This window comes from Ursus americanus, chromosome 2 (genome assembly GCF_024610735.1).
Source record: "Ursus americanus isolate L20-20 chromosome 2, mUrsAme1.1.p, whole genome shotgun sequence".
In the NCBI taxonomy this organism is placed as follows: Eukaryota; Metazoa; Chordata; class Mammalia; order Carnivora; family Ursidae; genus Ursus; species Ursus americanus.
This window is the reverse complement of record NC_142128.1, coordinates 86,213,626-86,236,041: the sequence shown is the minus strand read 5'-3', so window position 1 is coordinate 86,236,041 and position 22,416 is coordinate 86,213,626. Positions and strand designations below refer to the sequence as shown.

At 38.1% G+C, this 22,416-nt stretch overlaps 1 protein-coding gene across 3 annotated transcripts in view; it reads right to left on the bottom strand.

The window, feature by feature from the left end:
• The window catches only part of HMCN1 (hemicentin 1), a 467,939-nt gene that overhangs the window by 20,846 nt on the left and 424,677 nt on the right, over window positions 1-22,416 (bottom strand). For 2 of the 3 annotated variants that reach the window (XM_045811326.2, XM_087858478.1), the window contains exons 90-99: window positions 19,584-19,754; window positions 19,256-19,426; window positions 18,229-18,399; window positions 17,887-18,057; window positions 8,573-8,722; window positions 8,134-8,271; window positions 6,854-6,975; window positions 5,660-5,897; window positions 1,356-1,418; window positions 190-309 (exon numbers count right to left, since the gene is read on the bottom strand). In XM_045811326.2, coding sequence (XP_045667282.2) covers window positions 190-309; window positions 1,356-1,418; window positions 5,660-5,897; window positions 6,854-6,975; window positions 8,134-8,271; window positions 8,573-8,722; window positions 17,887-18,057; window positions 18,229-18,399; window positions 19,256-19,426; window positions 19,584-19,754 — 1,515 coding nt within the window. Of the gene's footprint in view, window positions 1-189; window positions 310-1,355; window positions 1,419-5,659; window positions 5,898-6,853; window positions 6,976-8,133; window positions 8,272-8,572; window positions 8,723-17,886; window positions 18,058-18,228; window positions 18,400-19,239; window positions 19,427-19,583; window positions 19,755-22,416 lie in introns of those variants that run through there. The other variant, XM_087858481.1, reaches the window with a different exon arrangement.

The following is a 22,416-nucleotide window of genomic DNA, read 5'->3' as shown; positions in this document are numbered from 1 at the left end:
GTGCCCCACATGCAGGCAGTGTGGGAGCAGTATTCCCTGCTCCTTTCTCAACCGTCTGATCTCTGTTTATTGCTAACATGGGGCAGAAGGACTAGGAAAGAAGAGTATTGTTCTACCACACTTTTCCTAGGCCAGAGCTTTCCATGACCACTGCTTGACTGTGTCTATTAGATTTAGCTTTGTGACTACCTTGACAAGTCCTTCCATCTGCAGCTATGGTGAGGCCTTTTGAGCAGGAGCAATAATAGGTTCCCACGGTATTGTGGCAGATCTGGGAGCAGGGACTCCCCGCTGCACATTCATCTTCATCTGAAACAAGAACCAAAAAGGCCCAGTTAGTATGTAAACCCCCTGCTTTCTAGGAGTTATTAAAATCCATGAAAATAGTTGTTTGTAAAAAAGTTGCTCACGGATGACAATGCTTTGAATCAAATGTAATAGAAAATGCTCTAAGAGCCACAAAATAGAAACACTATATAAAAATTAACTTTGGGTTCCCAGATTATCTTTGGTAGTGACTAGATGTTTAGATTATTTCTAAAAGAACAAGAAGACAGCTAAGATACAATGACCATTTCCTGTGATCTAAACGTTTTATACCCATCTTAATTCATTCCTCATAACATTCCGAGGAGACAGGTATTTTCATTACTATCCTCATTTTGGAAGATAAAATTGAGAAACAAAGAGATTAAGTAAATTGCCCAAGATCACACAGGTCATTATTGGCAGAGCTGAAATTTGAACTTGGACAGTATAGTTTCTAAAGACCACTTTTCTACCAATATATACTACATTATATTGCCTACCAGTGAAAGAAAGGCACTGTGTATGCAAACGTGAGCTACTCCAGCCATTTACTCAGCTGTTACTTATCTGTGACTCTCTTGTACCGGTGCTTGGATGGGATGAGGCTGGCTTAGTCAGTAGTCCTTGGCACATAGTCCTGCCCTATCCTCTAAGCAATTCTAGGGTTAGGTGATTTAGAGTTGGATTATTATTATGTATCATATCTATGGTAATTAAATGACCAGACAGCATCCAGTGTTTTGTCCCTGTGCTCACTCCACCTCTGTACTTGATCATGACCCCTGACACACTTGATTGTGGTCAAATTGAAAGAGTACAGGCTTTGCAGCTACCTTAAATTCAAATCTAACTCTGACACTTGATCGCTGAATGATCTTACGCACCCCACTTAACTTCTTCACGTCTCAACTTCCTCGCCTCTAAAATGGGACATTTATAAGCCTGTTGTGATAATTAAATATCTAGCAAAATGGCAATAGATGTCCATTAAATGGGTTCCATTAACATTTTTTGTAAAAATAAAAATGCATTATTCCCGTTCTTACCAGCACAAAACGGTCCAACTGAGTCTAAGGCAAATCCCGAGGGGCACTGATTACTGCGATCTCCTACCACAGAGAGAAAAGCCAAATTAACTGGCTTGTTAAAATGTTAGCACCTTGTTCTTTCCAGGACAATCTTCCTTGGGAAGCTATGCCAAAGATGGAACACATCACGCAACAAATGCAATAAGTGAAAACAAGCAGGAATGGAAAACTTGTCCTGTTCCCCAACCACGAGCTAAATGAATCATAATCCAGAGATTGTTGGCAAGCAGCTATTGGAAACAGATTTTCTGTTTGTTTACATTAATAAAAAAATGAAATAAAACCATTCTGTGATAATGAAAAAGGATCCAAGATCAATGTGTACGCCAGGCATAACCACAGGCAAAGTCCTATTCCTCTAGACATTACTTACTCTGCCTGTTCTAGAATTAGAAGCACTACTTTCAAGCCACTTTGACTAATTTATGCCAGTGAAAACCAGAAGCTCTAATGAAGAAACCCTCTCCTTCTGTGGATCTCCTCCATCTGCAATGTGAAGCATCTGGGTCAAAATCGCCTATGTGTGACCAAGTGTTTTCCATTCCTATATAGTCCAAGCAAGGGGATAGAACAGGTTTAACTTAGATGTCAGAAACAAACATATTAACATATGAACATTTTTTGTGTGATTAAAATATACAATGAATTTTCCAGGAATGCAATTGTCATATAAATTGATGGTTGATTGTACATTATTTTATTCAATACATTACCACGAATTACTAAATGTTAAAAAAAAAAAATCACACTGGAGATCTATATGTAGGCTCAGCCATTATGAACCCTTCTTTCTCATCTTCCGTTATAGTAATGTCTAAAGATTTTCATATTGAAATTCATAATACTTTGTTATAAACTGTATTCCTTTTATTTATCCTTTATGTTACAAAGTATGCTATTTTGAATTATACTAGTTATGATTTTCCTTTAGACATGGGGGGAATACAAAATATTTGTATTATTACAATGTATAATAATTGTAGAAACTTTGAAAAGTATAAAATTCTCTGTAACTCTGTCACTTGGAACAAACCACCACCACCAATTTGATGTTTTTCCTTCCTGTAAGTATACATTTCAAAAAATTAAGTTAGGATCTCTCACTCTAGAGATTAATAACTGTCAAAGTTAATTGATCATAAAATAGAGCTTATTAAAAGTATAGATCCCTGGGTCTTATCCCAGTCAGGGAATCTGTGTTTTTAACCAGTATAATGGTTTCCTTATAATCACAACGGTGTGGGCAACCCAGATTTGGATCATCCTGTGTACTGCTTTTCAATTATTATTATGCCATGCATATTCTCCTTTGTCACCTGTTTAGTTTTATTGTCAATCCTAGAACAGTGTCTGGTACACAGTAAGCACTCAGCAAGTATTCTGAGCTATATTTAATTCCTTTAAAATTATTTTAATGACTGTTTAAGAGTTTATCATACAGCTGTGCTACCATTTACATATTTACCTCTTGCTTCCAGGATGCTTATTATTGGCCATTTCCATGATTTTCTTAGGGGAGACTCCCAGCATGAGAGAACCACAAAGACGTGAATGTTTGAAAGGCTCCTGATTGATACTGCTTTTCAGAAACGTTACATGAATTAGCAACCCCTAATGGCAGTGAACAAGGGTGTTCATTTCCCCATCCTCCTCCAATGCCGAGTGGTTATCATATTTTTAAATCTCTGAAAATGATAATTGGAAAATGGTACCTCATTGTTTTAGTTTATATTTCTTCATATTGGTGAGGTTAGACAGTTTTTCACATTTATTTTGTCATTACTATTTCCTCCTTTGTGAATCTTCTGTTCATAGCGTTTATGTATTTTTTATTGGGGTGTTGTATCTTTTTCTTACTGATTTTTTTTGACAGTGCTTTTTATTTTTATTTTTTAAAGCAAGATCTACATCCATGCGGGGCTTGAATTCATGACCCCAAGATCAAGAGTCATGTGCTCTACCAACCGAGCCAGCCAGGAGCCCCTTCTTACTGATTTTTAAAAGCCTTGTACATATTAAGGTTAATCATAGTTGTCTATAATATGTACATCAAATATTCAATCTTGGTGTATATTTTACCTTCTCAATTTTGTCTTTGTCTCCCATGAAGAATTTTTAAAAACCTTATTTGTAGTTAAATTTATCTTTCCTTTATTGTTTCTAATGTCTTCTGATTAATTTGTTAAACATATATTTTATAATTATATTTTAAAAATAAATCCATTCTATTTTAAAGATATAAAATTTAAAAAAATTATATTGATTTATGTTTGTGAGGTGACTTGACCAGCAGTCTCCAAATGCCAGTGTGCAGATCAGACACATTAGAATCATATAGGGGCTGTGTTAAAAATAGACTTTCAGGCCCTTCCTTAGACTAGCTAAGCCAAGCCTTTGTGCCTAGAAATATGAACTTTCATGAAGCTCTTTAGCTGATTCTAACTGCGTTGTAACCATAGCTCTAGTCTAGACCCAATATAGAGGAGAAAGAACATGCTGGTTAAGCAACCAAGAATGCAAGCTTGCCCCCTGGTGGTCACTTAAAAAGAAATTGTAAGTACCAGATTCTTGTAATTCACAGGAACCTCAACAAACAAATGTGCACAGATATCAGATGTAATTCATAAAATCATAGTATCTAAGAATAGTAAGGGGTTATAAATGTCCTATAGTGTATTTTTTTCTATTGTGGGATCCAGATTCCCCAACTACACCATTACAGATCTTCAAGCAGTTCAGGCTTAGAGAATTTACATGATTGAGTAAAAAGTGTACATGATTTTTAAAAATAATTTTAATTCTTCTTGTCCCAGATGGTGCAAATTCATTTTTAACCAAAATCTTATGCAATGTTGTCATCTTTTAATTATATGGAGTACTGGAAAAAGTAGAAACAGAGGTTAGACTTGAAAAGTGGGCATTATTGAGGAAGAGAAACGTAACTCTTCATTCCATGGCTCCTTTCCTTTGTCCTAGTGACCTGAACATGCACGACAACAGTAAAATGAGGTGGTGGCCACATGGGAGTGGAGGTGGTGTAGGGCTAGGGGCTCCACTGGCTCTGAGGCTTCATGAATCTGTGATCATCTCAAAAAATGTGAACACGCTCTCCTAGATTACTGTGATCTCAAGTTCAATGACACAGTTCTGAAAGGTGTTGATGAAGAAAACAGTCACGTGCACAAGTGATGAAAACAAGAGTAAATTGAGAAAATGAGTGTTTAGTGTATCTGCTGAGCATGATAAAACAAAATGATGATATTTAAAATCTACCTGGATCTATTTTAGGAAAGCCAGCTCATAGCAAAGGCCAATATGGATTATTTTAACTGTACTCATAGGAGCCTAGAGTTTAGAATTAAAGTCATTCAAATACTTAGTGTCTACAACATAACCACATGCAAGTCTCTCCTAGTGCCAAAACTTCATGGAACACGGGATGCTGATTATTTGGGTGCCTCTTATGACCAGAAAGGGATCTGGGTGTATAGACACATCAAAGAACTACACGGCATAGGAAAACCACTGAGATCAAGGGTGGTAGAACTATGCTCAGAAAATGAAAAGCAGTTGAAAAATTATAATGTCTAGGAGTAAGAAATGACAGTTGGAATCCTGATTATTGCTGCACAATTTTTAAAATCTGCTTTTAAAATATAGAAACTTTTTTTCTTTTCTTTTCTTTCTTTCTTTTTCTTTTTTTTACTAATTTAGGTTGATATATATCTTTACATTTTATTTCAGGAGTTAAAAAAAATTCCTTGACAAATATAAGAGTCAGAACAAGAACAATGGGCTTGAGCACCCAAAGAAAACATCATTCTGACAAAGATATATTTTTTAAACCTTTCTGCATATCTAGAATAACTCCACCATGTTATACAGAGAAGCATATTAGTAATCCAAATGTACTAGAACTCCCGTGGCACTGGCTTTATCACAGGGCTTTACCTCCCACAAAACAGAGACAATATACATGAAAACCTGATATCATTAGGTTCAGTCTGTGCCCTAATATCCTTATTCTGAATGGCACTGATGCAATTCTTTCACCCCCCTTTTTTTTAGGTATTACATACTTTTCCCTAAAACCCCCTAAGTTTTATTTTTAAGTAATCTCTACATCCAGTGTGGGGCTGGAACTCACAACCCCAAGATCAAGAGCCACATGCTGTACCTATGAGCCAGCCAGGCACCCCTCTTTACCCTTTGAGAAAGGACCGGATGGAAAAATGATCTGGGCTTTCCTTTACCCAACGTACCTTTGGAAATTGAAGCATGGATTTTAAAACCCAGTGTCTCTTCGAACTGGTTGTAGTCAGATTCCACGGAGGAAGCATGAAGTGTTTCGACCAAGAAAGGCATTCTTCCCTGTGCCTCATCATAGAAAACAGTGTGGTTCCATGTGTATGGGATGCTGACGCCATCAATGGTGAACAGCCGGGTTGAGTAGGCATACAGCTGCCCAGGACCTGTCTGAATGTAGTCCTCTGTGTAATCCTAAGGAAGACAGATAGATCTGAGGATCAGTATGGCTCATCCTATTATTTTTCCTGAGGGTATGGTGAGATCCAGAATGAGAAAAATAAGGGGCTAAGGGGCTAAACATATATACAGTTGATTCTTGATCAGCATGATTTGAGCTGTGTGGGTCATTGTATATGCTTTTTTTTTTTTTATAAATACAGTATAGTACTATAAGTGTATTTTTTCTTCCTTATGATTTTCTTACATTTTCTTCTCCCTAGCTTACTATATTGTAAGAACACAGTATATAATACATATGACATATAAAATATGTGTTGACTGTTTGTTATTGGCAAGGCTTCTATTAGTATTTAAGTTTTTGGAGTCAAAAGTCATACGTGACTTTTGAATGCCCAAGGGAGTTGGGCCCCAACTCCCACATTGTTCAAGGGTCAATTGTAGCTCTAAATAAAATCGCACTTGTACAGTAGTGCTCAGGGAGTAACTTAAAGTGTGAAGCTTTTAATTGTAACTACATTGATTTGATAATTTCACTGCCAAAAATCATAGTTTAATAAGGGACTCAAAGCTGTAGGTCAAGAGTAAAGAAAGGATGTGAATCATTCTTTAGTTTCTGAAATACTTTTATGGGTGATATACAAAACCTTTTATATAACAGTATTCTTTTTATCTGCAGAATATTTAACAAATGACTTAAATCAACATAGCAGTGATTTTGGTCCTGATAAACAGGACCAGTAATAAACCTGTAAGGATTACTGGTAATAAAACCAGTAAGAGTGTGTAAAGACTTATTCCTGAAGATTTTTATACAAAGACAAACTAGGCATTTCTAAACTTAGTGGTTTATTTATTCCCCTGAGCAAACAAGGGAAACTCTGTAAGGTCTCTGTGATCTATGAATCTTTGATTCCTACTCTTACCATTACTCCAAAAAACAGTGACAGCAAGTTATTCTGACGTTTTACCTTTACAGTGACTTCAGCAGGTGACTGAAGCTGCAGGACATAGCCACTCACAACGATATCTAGGAGCAAAGCACCATCAGAATCCAAGCCACGGGCAATATGAGTCATCCGCAAGATTTCTCCTGGGAATTACAATTCATTTGTTTTAACAGCAAAAAATACATGGTTGTGTAAGCACCGAGCAGATTTACCTTAAATATCGGTTCAGCTATGCTATTTTCCTTCAAACGTCAATAGCATAGACCATAAAGAACTAAATTTGCACTTTGTCCCTGAATTAAAGAGGTAGACTTATTGAATGTTAAGTTCTAAAACTTCTTTTTCTGTGGCAAAAATGTGGCATGTGGTTATGTGAAGGATTCTACACTTTATTTATTTTATTATTATTTTATTTGTTAAGTGGGCTCCATGCCCAATGTGAGGCTTGAACTCATGACCCTGAGATCAAGAGTCACATGCTCTACTGACTAAGCCAACCAGGTGACCCAGATTCCACACTTGAAACTCACAAGCAATAACAAGGCAATTCTGCAAAAATAGACCATCTATGAGAAAGAACAGACAGCTTCACCAGGTGGACTGGCAATAACCACAAGTCTGGCCATAGGGCTTTGTTCTTTCTGATGCTTCAAGAAGCAGCAAAGGGGCGTCAGTTAGTAAGCAGATGACCATGAAAAAACCCACTTGTCTTCCGGGCTGATTAAAGCCCCTTCCTCAGCCTTTCTTCCTCAGAAAGCACTACCATTGAGGCTGTTCACCTTTGAAGAAGCTTGTAATGGAGGTCAATAAAAATATGTATGCACTTGGAAAGGGCCATGAATAGTTCATACATATTCATTAAGACTATGGTTAAAGCAAAAAGCCACAGATTTGCTTATTTTTACTTCTACCTTTTTGATAAAAGATCCCTATAAGGTATCCTAATTGAACTTCAGGTTCATAGGCAAAAGTCTTTACTTAATAGCAATGACTCATTTTCCTGCTCTGTTTTGGCCTTTAAAACTGTCTCTGAGGATTTAAAGAGAAACGATACAGAAAATATGAGAAAAAACTTTTGGCGTATAAAAAAATCACTATACTGTTTGAAAACACATGGCCTCTTATAGATTCATGTCAGTAAAAGTTTACAGGGAAACATGAAATTGCTTTTATATCATTTATAATAAGACTACATCAAAAACTTCAAAATTATTCTCTGGAGGAATATTTTTCTTAACCAGCAACTTTTAAGGCAATCGTATTTTTATAGTAATAAAATGTTAAGTTCAGCTGGCACTAACCAGTCGCAAATTCCACCTGGGTTTCTCTCTTGAAGACTGCGTTGGTGAGGGTAAAGCCATTGACTGCTTCTCCTATTTCCTTTGCTGTCGTCCAGTAAATGGGATTTAGAATAGAAACTATTTTTCTCATTGCTGGACCTAAAGAAGAAAGGATAAATAAGGTGACAAAGAAAGATATTTATAGTCCATTATTATTATTATTATCTTCAGAGCCTATTACTTATAAGGATGAATCCTAAATAATCTTGAATAACAGCAAAACAAGTATCAGTACCTCACCTATCTTTAAGAATTTACTATTGGGGTAGAACTAAGGACTATCATACAGATCATTTAGTAGTAGCATTGTCTAGAAATTTTAAGCAGAAATAAGTGAAGAAGAACATGTGAATTTAAAAAAAAGAGGCTATCGGCAAATTTTATAAGGAAAGAGACTTACCAAGACTGCGAGGTACGTTGGTAATTTTGGCATGTATTATTCTAGTATCAGAGGTAGGACTATCTGTTACTGTGGCGTTAAGGAAAGCAATTCCAAATTCAACATCATTAATATTTCCAATAACACTTCCTCTGGCTCGCTGGGGCCCACCTATTGGGGGAAGAAAAAACATTCTTGGGTAAGGAATTTCATCAATGTTACAGGGGAAAAAAGAAGGCCAGTATTCAAAGATGCTACAAATCTTCTTTCAAACATTTAAAATATCATATGACATCTGAATTTAAGAGTGAAATAAATAAGCTTTCAAAACAGTCTACTTTCACGTAACACTCATCATCCCACATAAATCTAGGGTCCTTACAATCTATGTATATCATGGCATTATTTCACAATCCAAAGAATACAATCAGCACCTAATCCCAGAGCCAAAATAAAGAAGGTGTTTGTTGATGGTGATGAAATGATGATAATAATGAGAGTTTATTGAGCATGTCATGCACTATACTAAGCACTTAATATGAGCTAACTCTTTTAATCCAGTCAAAAATCCTATAAAGTCATTTTAAATGGCCACAGTTTGCAGACTAGGAAAAGTTCAGAGACATAAGTGGTGGAATGAAGATCTGAACACAGATGTGCTTGGTATCAAAACACATATTCCCCTATCTACTGCCTCCTTTGTGAGAACGCAGAGGGAAAGGAGGGATCACCTCAAAACAGCTCCTGAGCCTCATTTCAGGTTACTGTCAACATAGGTGTGGAGTATCTAATAGGTATTGTTCAGTCTTGGGTTTCAGATGGAAGGTTTACCAAGTTTTCCTTAATACCTATATATACTGGAAAATAGCCTGAGAAAAGTTTGAGAAGAGTGTTTTACTTTTAACAGTGCTGCAAAATTCATACAGAGATAATTAGGTTGAAAACAACTACACATTTTTTAAAAAGCATCTCTACAGTAATTTTATGCTTTCTTTCCATTGTTCAACAAAATTATTAGTTACTGACACAAAATAGGTGGTTAATGAATGCTTTTTAAGTGAACTGCATGCTTTAGCAAGAGAAGGAAACATACTGGGAAGAAGATGATAGTGAAATTCATAAATATTCATTACTAAATGACTTTTAATTGTATATATTTAAAAAAATCACTAGGTATTTTAGGTATTGTTATATATTATATACCAGGGAGAAATACAAGTGTATTCAATCTCAGAAAAATCAGTAAGTATAGTATTTTACCACTTTAATTTACATTACTTTGAGTATTTGTGAGAGAATATATTTTTTTTACACTGATTCAGCCTTCATGTTCTGGATTACATTCATTTGTTCATTTATACATAGGATACAATATACAAGGATACAATAATAAGAAAGAAAAAAATAGCCATGAGGCCTGCCTTCATAGAGCTTACATCTGAAAGAGGGAGATAGACATTAATTAGAATTCCACAAATAAATGTAAAATTGAAATGTACTAATGTATGAAATATCTACCCTCTAGGGAAGTCTGAGAAGAAAGTAAAAATAGAGTGGAGATCTGAAGAAAGTTAGGTCTTAACTAAGCCAGAAATGGCAGGACAAGGGCATTCTGCGTAGAGGAAATAGCATGTGTCACCCTTTTGATGTGGTGGCTTGCCATATCTGAGAAACCAAAAGGAGCAAAGGGTGGAGAGTGGTGGGAACCATACTGCAGGATGATGCAGGAAAGTAGACAGTAGGGTCAGTCAGGACCTGGGAGGCCATTTTGGTTCTTATCTTTAGTCCTAAGCAGGAAAGAGTGGTAGAAGGATAACTAATTCATTTAGTTCTCTGGGTCATTTGACCATTTTTTAAAAATAATTTTTATTTTGTTATATTAGTCACCATACAGTACATCCCCAGTTTTTGATGCAATGTTCCATGATTCATTATTTGCGTATAACACCCAGTGCACCATGCAATATGTGCCCTCCTTAATACCTACCACCGGCCTATCCCATTCCCCCACCCCCCTCCCCTCTGAAGCCCTCAGTTTGTTTCCCAGAGTCCACAGTCTCTCATGGTTCATTCCCCCTTCTGTTTACCCCCCCTTCGTTCTTCCCTTCCTTCTCCGACCGATCTTCCTATTTCTTATGTTCCATAAATGAGTGAAACCACATGATCATTGTTTTTCTCTGCTTGACTTATTTCACTTAGCATTAATCTCCTCCAGTCCCATCCATGTTGCTGCAAATGTTGGGTAATCATTCTTTCTGATGGCTGAGTAATATTCCATTGTATATATGGACTACATCTTCTTAATCCAGTCATCTGTTGAAGGGCATCTCAGCTCCTTCCATGATTTAGCTATTATGGATAATGCTGCTATGAACATTGGGGTGCATATGGCCCTTCTCTTCACTACGTCTGTATCCTTGGGGTAAATAGCCAGTAGTGCAATTGCTGGATCATAGGGTAGCTCAATTTTTAACTTTTTAAGGGACCGCCACACTGTTTTCCAAAGTGGCTGTACCAACTTGCATTCCCACCAACAGTGTAAGAGGGATCCCCTTTCTCCATACCCTCTCCAACATTTGTTGTTTCCTGCCTTGTCAATTTTTGCCATTCTAACTGGTGTAAGGTGGTATCTCAAGGTGGTTTTGATTTGAATTTCCCTGGTGGCTAATGATTTTGAACATTTTTTCATGTGTCTGTTAGCCATTTGTATGTCTTCATTGGAAAAGTGTCTGTTCATATCTTCTGCCCATTTTTTGATTTGATTATTTGTTTCCCATGTATTGAGTTTGAGAAGTTCTTTGTAGATCTTGGATACCAGTCTTTTATCTGTAGTGTCATTTGCAAATACCTTCTCCCAGTCTGTGGGCTGCCTCTTAGGTTTCTTTGACTGTTTCCTTGGCTGTGCAGAAGCTTTTTATCTTGATGAAGTCCCACAAGTTCATTTTTTCTTTTGTTACTCTTGCCTTTGGAGATGTGTCATGAAAAAAGTTGCTGTGGCCCATGTCAAAGAGGTTGCAGCCTATGTTCTCCTCTAGGATTTTGATGGATTCCTGTCTCACATCAAGGTCTTTCATCCATTTGGAGTCTATCTTTGTGTATGGTGTGAGAAAGTTGTCAAGTTTCATTCTTTTGCATATAGCTGTCCAATTTTCCCAGGACCATTTATTGAAGAGACTGTCTTTTTTCCACTGGATGTATTTTCCTGCTTTGTCAAAGATTAGTTGCCCATAGAGCCGAGGGTCCATTTCTGGGTTCTCTATTCTGTTCCATTGGTCTATGTGTCTGATTTTGTGCCAGTACCATGCTCTTTGTGATCACAGCTTTGTACTATAGCTTGAAATTCGGCAACGTGATGCCCCCAGCTTTATTTTTCTTTTTCAAAAATTCCTTGGTGATTCGGGGCCTTTTCTGGTCCCATACAAATTTAAGGGCTGTTTGTTCCAGTTCTTTGAAAAATGTCATTGGAATTTTGATTGGGATGGCACTGAAAGTGTAGATTGCTCTGGGCAGCATAGACATTTTAACTATGTTTATTCTTCTGATCCATGAGCATGGAATATTTTTCCATCCTTTTGTGTCTTCTTCAATGTCTTTCAAGAGTGATTTGTAGTTTCTAGAATATATATCCTTTACGTCTCTGGTTAAGTTAATTCTGAGATAATGTATGACTTTTGGTGCTATTGTAAATGGAATGGATTCCCTAATTTCTCTTTCTTCAGTCTCATTGTTCGTGTATAGAAATGCAACTGATTTCTGAGCATTGATTTTGTATCCTGCCACATTACTGAATTGCTCTATAAGTTCTAATAGTTTGGGAGTAGAGTCTTTTGGGTTTTCTATATAGAGTATCATGTCATCTGTGGAGAGAGTTTGACTTCTTCTTTGCCAATTTGGATACCCTTTATCCCTTTTTGTTTTCTGATTGCTGTTGCAAGGACTTCTAGTACTATGTTGAATAATAGTGGCGAGAGTGGGCATCCTTGTCGTGTTCCTGATCTTAAGGGAAAGGCTTTCAGCTTTTCCCCATTGAGAATGATATTCGCTGTAGGCTTTTCATATATGGTTTTTATGAAATTGAGGAATGTACCCTCTATCCCTACACTCTGAAGGGCTTTAATCAGGAAAGGATGCTGTCTTTTGTCAAATGTTTTTTTCTGCATCAGTTGAGAGGATCATATGGTTCTTGACTCTTTTCTTTTTTTTTTTTTTAAAGATTTTATTTATTTATTCGACAGAGATAGAGACAGCCAGCGAGAGAGGGAACACAAGCAGGGGGAGTGGGAGAGGAAGAAGCAGGCTCATAGCAGAAGGGCCTGATGTGGGGCTCGATCCCAGATCGCCGGGATCACGCCCTGAGCCGAAGGCAGACGCTTAACCGCTGTGCCACCCAGGCGCCCCTCTTGACTCTTTTCTTATTGATATGATCTATCACACTGATCGATTTGCAAATGTTGAACCACCCTTGCATCCCAGAGATGAATCCCACTTGGTCTTGATGGATAATTCTTTTAATGTACTGTTGGATCCTATTAGCTAGGATCTTGTTGAGAATTTTGGTGTCCATATTCATCAGGGAAATTGGTTTGTAATTCTCCTTTTTGATGGGGTCTTTGCCTGGTTTGGGGATCAAGGTAATATTGGCCTCATAGAATGAGTTTTGTAGTTTTCCTTCTGTTTCTATTTTTTGAAACAGCTTTAGGAGAATAGGTATTATTTCTTCTTTGAATGTTTGGTAGAATTCCCCAGGGAATCCGTCAGGCCCTGGACTCTTGTTTTTGGGGAGGTTTTTGATCACTGCTTCAATCTCTTCATAATTAATCGGTCTGTTTAAATAATCAATTTCTTCCTGTTTCAGTCTTGGTAGTTTATAGGTTTCCAGGAAGGCATCCATTTCTTCCAGGTTGTTTAATTTATTTGCATAAAGCTGTTGATAAAAGTTTCTAATGATCCTTTCTATTTCATTGGTGTTGGTTGTGACCTCTCCCCTTTCATTCATAATTTTATTAATTTGGGTCCTTTCTCTATTCTTCTGAATAAGACTGGCCAGTGGCTTATCGATCTTATTTATTCTTCCAAAGAACCAGCTTCTAGTTCTGTTGATCTGCTCTACTGTGCTCCTAGTTTCTAATTCATTGATCTCTGCTCTAATCTTGATCACCTGCCTTCTTGTGTGTGGGTTAGGCCTGTTCTTCTGTTCCAGCTCCAGCTTCTTGAGGTGAGAATATAAAAACTGCATTTTAGATTTTTCTATTCTTTTGAGTGAGGCTTGGATGGCTATGTATTTTCCCCTTAAGACCACCTTTGTAGTGTCCCATAGGTTTTGGACTGATGTGTTTTCATTTTCATTGGTCTCCAAAAATTGTTTAAATTGATTTTTAATTCCCTGGTTTACCCAATCATTCCTGAGCAGGATGGTTCTTAGTTTCCAAGTGTTTGAGTTTCTTCCAAAATTTTTCTTGTGATTGAGTTCCAGTTTCAAAGCATTGTGGTCTGAGAATATGCAGGGAATAATCTAAGTCTTTTGGTATTGGTTGAGACCTGTTTTGTGACCCAGTATATGGTCTATTCTGGAGAAAGTTCCATGAAAAGAATGAGTATTCTGTTGTTCTGGGGTGTAGTTTTCTTTCTTTTTTTTTTTTTTTAATTTTTAATACATAAAAATACAAAAATTAAAATTACTCATTACCCTTAACAGCTAATCACTGTTACTATTTTCATTATTTTTCCTGTATTTTGTGTATGTTTGTATGTCTTTTGTGTATGTATTTTTTTTTAATTTTATTTTGTTTTATTTTGGGGTTTTTTTATGTAAAGTTCAATGATTCATTAGTTGCTTATAACACCCAGTGCACCATGAAATACGTGCCCTCCTTACTACACATCACCAGCCTATCCCATTCCCCTACCCCCCTCCCCTCAGAAGCCCTCAGTTTGTTTCTCAGAGTCCATAGTCTCTAATGCTTCATTCCCCCTTCTGATTACCCCCCCTTTCTTTATCCCTTTCTTCTCCTACCGATCTTCCTAGTTCTTATGTTCCATAGATGAGAGAAACCATATGATAATTGTCTTTCTCTGCTTGATTTATTTCACTTAGCATTATCTGGGGTGTAGTGTTCTATATATATCTATGAGGTCCATCTGGTCCAGTATGTCATTCAAAGCTCTTGTTTCTTTGTTGATTTTCTGCTTAGGTGATCTGTCTATTGCTAAGAGTGGAGTGTTGAGGTCCCCTACTATTAACGTATTATTATCTATATGTTTCTTTATTCTGGTTACGAGTTGGCTTGTGTATCTAGCTGCTTCCCTGTTGGGGGCATAGATATTTATAATTGTCATATCCACTTGTTGGATACATCCTTTAAGAATAATATAGTGTCCTTCTGTATTTCTAACAACAGTCTTTAGTTTAAAATCTAATCTGTCTGATATGAGAATTGCTACTCCAGCTTTCTTTTGAGGTCCATTGGTATGAAAAATGGTTTTCCATCCTTTCACTTTCAGTCTGGATGTATCTTTAGGTTCAAAATGAGTCTCTTGTAGACAGTGAATGGATGGGTCATGTCTTTTTGTCCAATCTGCAACCATGTGGCATTTTATGGGAGCATTTAGGCCATTCACATTGAGAGTGATTATTGAAAGATATGATTTTAATGTTGTCATGTTGCCTGTGAAGTCTTTGTTTCTATAGATTGTAAATTTCTGTTCTGTATCACTCTTGGGGCCTTTTTACTTTTATAGAACCCCCCTTAATATCTCATGTAGGGCTGGTTGGTGGTTACAAATTCCTTCAGTTTCTGCTGATCCTGGAAGGTCCTTATCTCTACATCAATTCTGAATGACAGCCTTGCTGGATAAAGGATCCTTGGCTGTATGTTCTTCTCACATAGAGCTTTGAAAATACCCTGCCAACCCTTCCTAGCCTGCCAGGTCTCTGTAGACAGGTCTGACATTATTCTGGTATTTTTCCCTCTGTACGTAAGGATTTTCTTCCCCCTGGCCACTTTCAATACTGTATCCTTGGATCTAATATTTGCGAATTGCACTATGATGTGATGTGGTGTAGGTCTGTTGTCATTGACCTTGGGAGGGGTCCTCTTTGCCTCTTGGACAAGAATGCCTGTTTCCTTTGCCAGATTAGGGAAGTTCTCATCTACAATTTGTTCAAATATCTCTTCTAGACCTCTCTCTCTCTCCACCCCCTCGGGGATGCCGATGATTCTGACATTGGAACGTTTCATTGAGTCAGTAATCTCCTGTAATCTACATTCTTGAGATTGGATTTTTTTAAGCCAAGTTTCTGTTTTAACTTTCTCTTCTACCATCCCATCTTCCAATTCACTAATTAGTTCTTCTGCCTCATTTACCCTGGCCGTCAGAGCATCTAGTTTTGACTGCGTTTGATTCATAGCATTTTTAATTTCTGCCAGTTCACTCTCATTTCCGCCATTAGAGATTCTATATTCTCGTTACTATTTTTGTTAATATTTTTTTCAAGTCTACACATCATCTTGACCATTGTTACTCTGAACTCCATTTCTGACAATTTGGTTATATCCATATCCATCAGTTCTGTGGCAGAGGTCACAGACTCATTATCTTTTCTTTGCTGGGGGCAATTTCTCCTCCTCATCATTCTGATGAGGAGAGGTTGCGGGGATGCTCAGAGCCCAAACTATTGACTAGTAGCCAGGCAGTGTGCACTTGTTTTATAGGGACCTTAGGGATGTGGGCTTCTTGATTTTTCAGCCTGCCTTCTGGGGGGAGGGGCCTGCCGTGCTGATATTCAGGCAACCCTGTTTGGGTAGAGTCACCCTCTCCCCTGCAAGGGGGAGTGGGGGTGAGCATAATGTGAGCTGGTATTTCTGGGCTTTTGTCCTCTGGCGGCTTTCCCTGGCGGTTTGCTGTGACTCTTCCGAGAGTCAGAGCAGCAGTGGCCGTATCCTAGCCTCTGTCTCAGAACAGAGAGATCGAAGTCCGCTCTCCACTGAGCTGTCCTGGCCACTTTAACTCTGTTTCTGTCGGTGCTGCCAAAAACCTTACAGCGTCCCGGGATGTGCACCCCACAGCCGGTGTCCCAGCCCTCACTTCCAGGGCCGGCACGTCTCTGTCCCTTGTGCTTCTAATACCGCTAGCTGCCCCTGCCCGTGCTCCCGAGCTCCGTTTCAGTGTGGTTCACTCGCACTCCAGAGCGCCGGTTTTCAGTCTGGTCGCGCACGCTCTCCCGAGCTCCCGGTATCAGTCCAGTTCCAGTGTGTGCTGTGGAGCTCCAGTTTTCAGACTGGTCGTGCGCATTCCCCGGCTCACGGTCTCAGTCTGCTCTCTCACGGGTGCCAGTCCGTGAGTCCGGCCCACTCCCCAGTGCAAGTGGCTACTGCTTCCCAGCGGCCAAGCGCGGTGGCTCCCTCTCCCTTCGGTTCATCCTCTGATATCTGTGTGCGGATTCATGGCTCCCCACTTCGTACCTCAATATTCAGCACTGGAGATGTTTGTTTGTAGAGATCCAGATGTATCTTCCTGAGTCTCAGGCTGATTCCGTCGGTTTTCAGGATGGTCTGGTAGATATCCAGCTCGACTCAGGGGACCAGCTGAAAAAAGGGTCCCCGGCTCCTCCACCATCTTTTCTCCTCCTTGCAGAAAGTGGTCGCTTTTCTGTTCATAGAGTTTCTGCAACTCTTTTCTTGCATTCATAGGTATTCAGAATGGTTTGGTAGCTCTCTAGCTGAATTCCTGGGACCAGATGAACTTTAGGTCTCCTGCTCCTCCGCCACCTTGGAACGAAACTCTTCATTTGACCATTTTGACCTTGGTTCTCTAGTCTCCAAAGGAGCTTGTGTCCCAGGACTCAAGAGATATCTCCTAGTTCTGGGTAGCTAATTGGGGTCCTTCTGCCACTGGGGTCCTTGTACCCATCACTGAATAACATCCCTTAGATGAACAATACCCCTTGACAGTGACCTGTAGCAAGGCGCAGGAGCTACAAAATGTCTCGATTAAAACTAGAACTGTCACCATGCCTACATGTTAGAACCTCCAAACCCCTGGTAGTCAGTTGACACGTTGACAAGATATGTTGAACAGTTGACTGATAGACACTCATCCTTTTAGCTTGTCTAGATCCTGCAAATCTCTTCATGTAACTCTTCTCTCTCACTCTGCCAAATGAGCCTTCCTGATTTTCAGGGACATTTTATTTCTAAAGCACCCTTAAGGCTTTGGGAAGTTCAGTGGTATCTTAGCACTTTAACAATGTGAAACTGTTCTTTAATTTTCTAATCTGCAGGAAGGCTATAAATAAGCTAACAATGGTTCCACCAAATTCTAACTTAGTTGCTCACCTGGACATGGTTGCATATTGCATCTGGACACCTGAGTAGCATCTCCTGGACAGGGCCTCCCACTTTTAGATGGCACTGGATTGTTGCACAGCCGTCTTCGAGTCTTTTCACCTCCTCCACAAGAGACAGAGCACTGGCCCCAATTATGCCAGTTTCCCCAACTTCCATCCACTGTGAACAAGAATGGAATAGCCAATATTAGCCCACTGGTTTTAAAATCTACAGTTCAGGTAACCTTACCTATACAAGCCTCATTTTACGATCTGAAATGATGGGGCTAGCTACAATGAGCACTAAGTGAAATGCCTTACTTATTCTACTGCCAGGAGTTGGGGGGCTCACCAGGACACATGTCAGTGTTGCACCTCTGGATCTGGGAGTCTGGCCCCCCACAAGCTCTTCCACCGTTGGAGGGATGAGGGTTATCACATGTGCGGTACCGCCGCATCTGTCCCCCGTTGCATGTCCGGCTGCACATTCCCCAGCCACTCCAAGGACTCCAGTTACCATGAGCTACAACAGAGAACCATTGGAGAGGTGCTAAACAATGACATTCATCCAAAAAGTACAGTAAGACTCTTCCCAGGAACTGAAAAGAAATATACAAATCTATGAATAGGCAACTTTTTTTTTAAAGATTTTATTTATTTATTCGACAGATATAGAGACAGCCAGCGAGAGAGGGAACACAAGCAGGGGGAGTGGGAGAGGAAGAAGCAGTCTCCCAGCAGAGGAGCCTGATGTGGGGCTCGATCCCATAACGCCGGGATCACACCCTGAGCCGAAGGCAGATGCTTAACCGCTATGCCATCCAGGCGCCCCTGAATAGGCAACTTCTGAAGGCAGTTGGTTTAGCTGTTATTCTGACTAGAAACTGGGTATACATTCCAGTCATTGAGAAATTCCATTTAATCTACATCTATTGAGTCTCACAGTATTCCAGGAGCTGAAGGATATGAATGACACAAGATCTCTGCTCTTGATGAGTCAAGACTATAAAATCCAGATACAGTGGATTTAGATGCTGTTAAGGTCTTAAAATCTAGCTTGGTGACTGAATTAAGGCAAAGAGCCACCTCCTTGCCTCTGTAAAGATATCAGCAACACCATTAACAGTAGGTATGTAAGGGTGCCCTTGTCCTTGCACGCCGCAGCTAGTCCTAGAGAGGGAATGAAATAGGACACAGCTCTTGCCTATATAAATCAATTACATCTATGGTATACAGACATGATAGCAACTGTACAACACCTTGATATTCTAAACCAAAGGTAGATGAATCAAGTAACAGTATATTATAACTTTAAGGACTTAAGGTCATAACAAAACTTTAAGGAAGTATAATGTTGACTCACTATTTCCAACACTCACTTGGACAAGGGTCATTATTGCAAAAATCACTCTGGACATCACTCCCTTCACATCTGTTGCCTCCGTATTGGGCGAAAGGATCAGAGCACTCCCTTGTTCTCTGTCTGGCACCTCCTCCACAGGACACAGTACAGGCACTCCAACTGGTCCAAGTTGCCCACTTGCCATCAACTGGATTAAGGGAAAACATATGTGCTCTGTTACTATAATACTCTGAGCATTGTTAGGTTGGGTGATATTCTTATTGACATTGATTCTTACTGACATACTACTTGGATAAGAGGTAGATGTCAATTTATTAAGGGTAAAAACATTGAATTTCTCTTACCTGGACAGTGTCTTTCATTACAAACTTGCATCTGTGTTTCTGCCCCATCACAATAGGATCCATCAAATGATGGTGGTGGATTATTGCACAGTCTTGTCCTTATCTGGGTGCCTTTACCACAACTTTCGCTGCATGCACTCCAAGGCTGCCAAGTGCTCCATGCTCCGGGAACTACAAATATCCCAAGAGACAGATTTGCAAGTCACAGAACCACATTTGTTAAATAAACAAAATTATACAAGTAAATTAACTCAGTAATAAGTTAAATTAGCCTGGAATCTAAAATAATTGAAATTGAACCAAAGGAAACATAAATAATGTTCCTTCTTTCTCCTTCTGGTTAGATTTTCATGGGAATTAGTGTTTATAGGAAAATTCAGAAGGCTACCGAATGCCAAAATGAATGCTTACAATTATCCAAAGGGACTATTTTATTAAAATAGAATATAATCAAACTACCATATATAAACATAATCTAAGTTTAAAAATCCTAGATAAGCATTTGTTTGTGTTTTATGCTCTGGGAAAAGTGGAAGGAACCAGAAGCTTAGGAGAAAGGCTGTATAACAGATCTAGATGCAATTATAGACAATACAAATGTTTCCATAATGATAACTTGCACTCTAAACTCAAGACCACATCTTTGAGCCTGAAACAGTTTCATGTTTAAAAATACACTTGGATCCTTCAACAACATGATGATTTGCACAGTTCTAAGTCCTTGAAAAATTGTCTCCATTACATAATGTTCATGAATTAAAAGTTCTGAATAACATACTCACCTGCTTCCTAAACACCAAAAATTTGACCAGTAGTTTCCAAGGAGTGATATTAAGGCCTTCCTTTTGGTAACTAACATATTACACCATCTAACTACAAGACTGAAACAACCTTGTGTTTCCTACCAGGTGCACGGGCTAAGAATCAACATTATGGTTTCTCTCATGTGTAAGTCAGTATCAAGTGATATTTTTGTTTTAAGGGTACTTTCTAGAAATGGGGCTCATAAAATATGTTTTTGTGGTCACCTAGTTAAACCAAGATATGAATCAAAATAGGGCCTTAAGGTCAGTGTCTAAATATTCTCTTAACGCAACCTATCAGACACCAAAAGAATTAGTTGACAACCAAATAATGAAATTATCATTTGGCTGCTTTGTTTAGAAAATAGTTTGGAACACACCTTATATTTTCTTTCAATTAACTATTTTCTAGTTGAGTTTATGACATATCCGTGTAATAGACAAGCACAGTCACACAAATTTATTTTAGAGGACAAGAATTTGGACTAAAAAGCATTTGACTAACCCTAAAAAGAAAAAAAGAAAGAAAGAAAGAAAAAAGAAAGAACAAAGGCTTTAAATAGAAGACAGATATTACTCAAAACTACTTCTTTATTAATTTGGATTACTGATGTATGGACTATGTGATTGAAAAAATAGTCTGCTATTCTAGTTATTTTAATACATCCAATTTTCAAGGCTGTTGGTTAACAAAAACCCACTGATGTGTTTTTTTTAATTGGAGGATTAAAATTGGGTGATGCTTATTCATTTATTATCTGTGTAGTTTCTATTACATATGCATAGAGGTGTTTATCTGAAGACCTTTAATTTTTTTAAAATCAATACAGAACACCTCAACCAGAATTTAATTTAATGACATAATATGTGGTACAGTTAAAATGTTTCTTTTATATGAATGAAATGAAAAGAAAAAAGTTGGAATGATAATATAAACCAGATAAAGCATCAATCATTGTGGTGTATAAATAATACAAAAGAAAACAACTATGGAGGAATCAGTATGTAAGAAAAATGCAAAGTGTAATAGATAAATGTGTTGCTACACTAAGTTACAATTCTGAGTCTAGAGAAGCAACATAGCATTGTGCTTAGGAGGAGGGACTCTGGACCTAAGCAAGAATCTTACTATTGTACTGTACTATTCTTGCAAGTTTTCTGTAAGTTTGACAGTACTAAGAATAAATTCTTTCTAAAAAGAGTCAAATTCTGTGAAGCAAAAACTAATAGAACTACAAAAAAAAAAAAAAAAGCCCAAAACCCAGATGAATCCACTATAATATTTGGAGACACTAACACCCCTTTATCACAAATGCACAGATGTAGCAGGCAGAAAACCAGTAAGGAAATAGTTGAACTCAACATCACCATTAGTCAACCGGATATAATTAAACATTTACAGGCTATGCCATCCAACAACAGCAGAATGCCCATTCTTCTCAAGCTCACCTGCAACATTCACCCAGACAGAACACATTCTGGGTCATAAAAGACATCTTTAACAAATTCAAAAGAATAGAAATCATATATTTGCTCTCAGACTACAGTGGAATTAAGAGAATCAGTAACAGAAAGATAACTGGAAAACCCTTACATACGTAGAGATTAAACAACGCATTTCTAAATGATACATAGGTCAAAGAAGAAATCTCAAGAGAAATTAAAAATATTTTGAACTAAATGGAAATGAAAGCACACTTATCAAAATTTTTGGGATGCAGCAAAAGCAGTGCTAGGAGGAAAATTTATAGCACTGCATGCATATATTAGAAAAGAAAGATCTAAATCAATCACCTAAGTTTACACCTCAGGAAACTAGAAGAAGAAAAAGTTAAATCCAAAGTAGGCAGAAGAAAAAAAAAAAAGAATTAGAGCAGAAATCAGTGAAATTGACAAAAGGAAATCAATAGATAAAATCAATGAAATCAAATGCTGGCTCTTTGAAAATACCAATAAAGTCAATAAGCATCTAGCCAGAGGAAGAAAAAGAGAAATTGAGGACACAAATTACTAGTATCAGAAATGAAAGA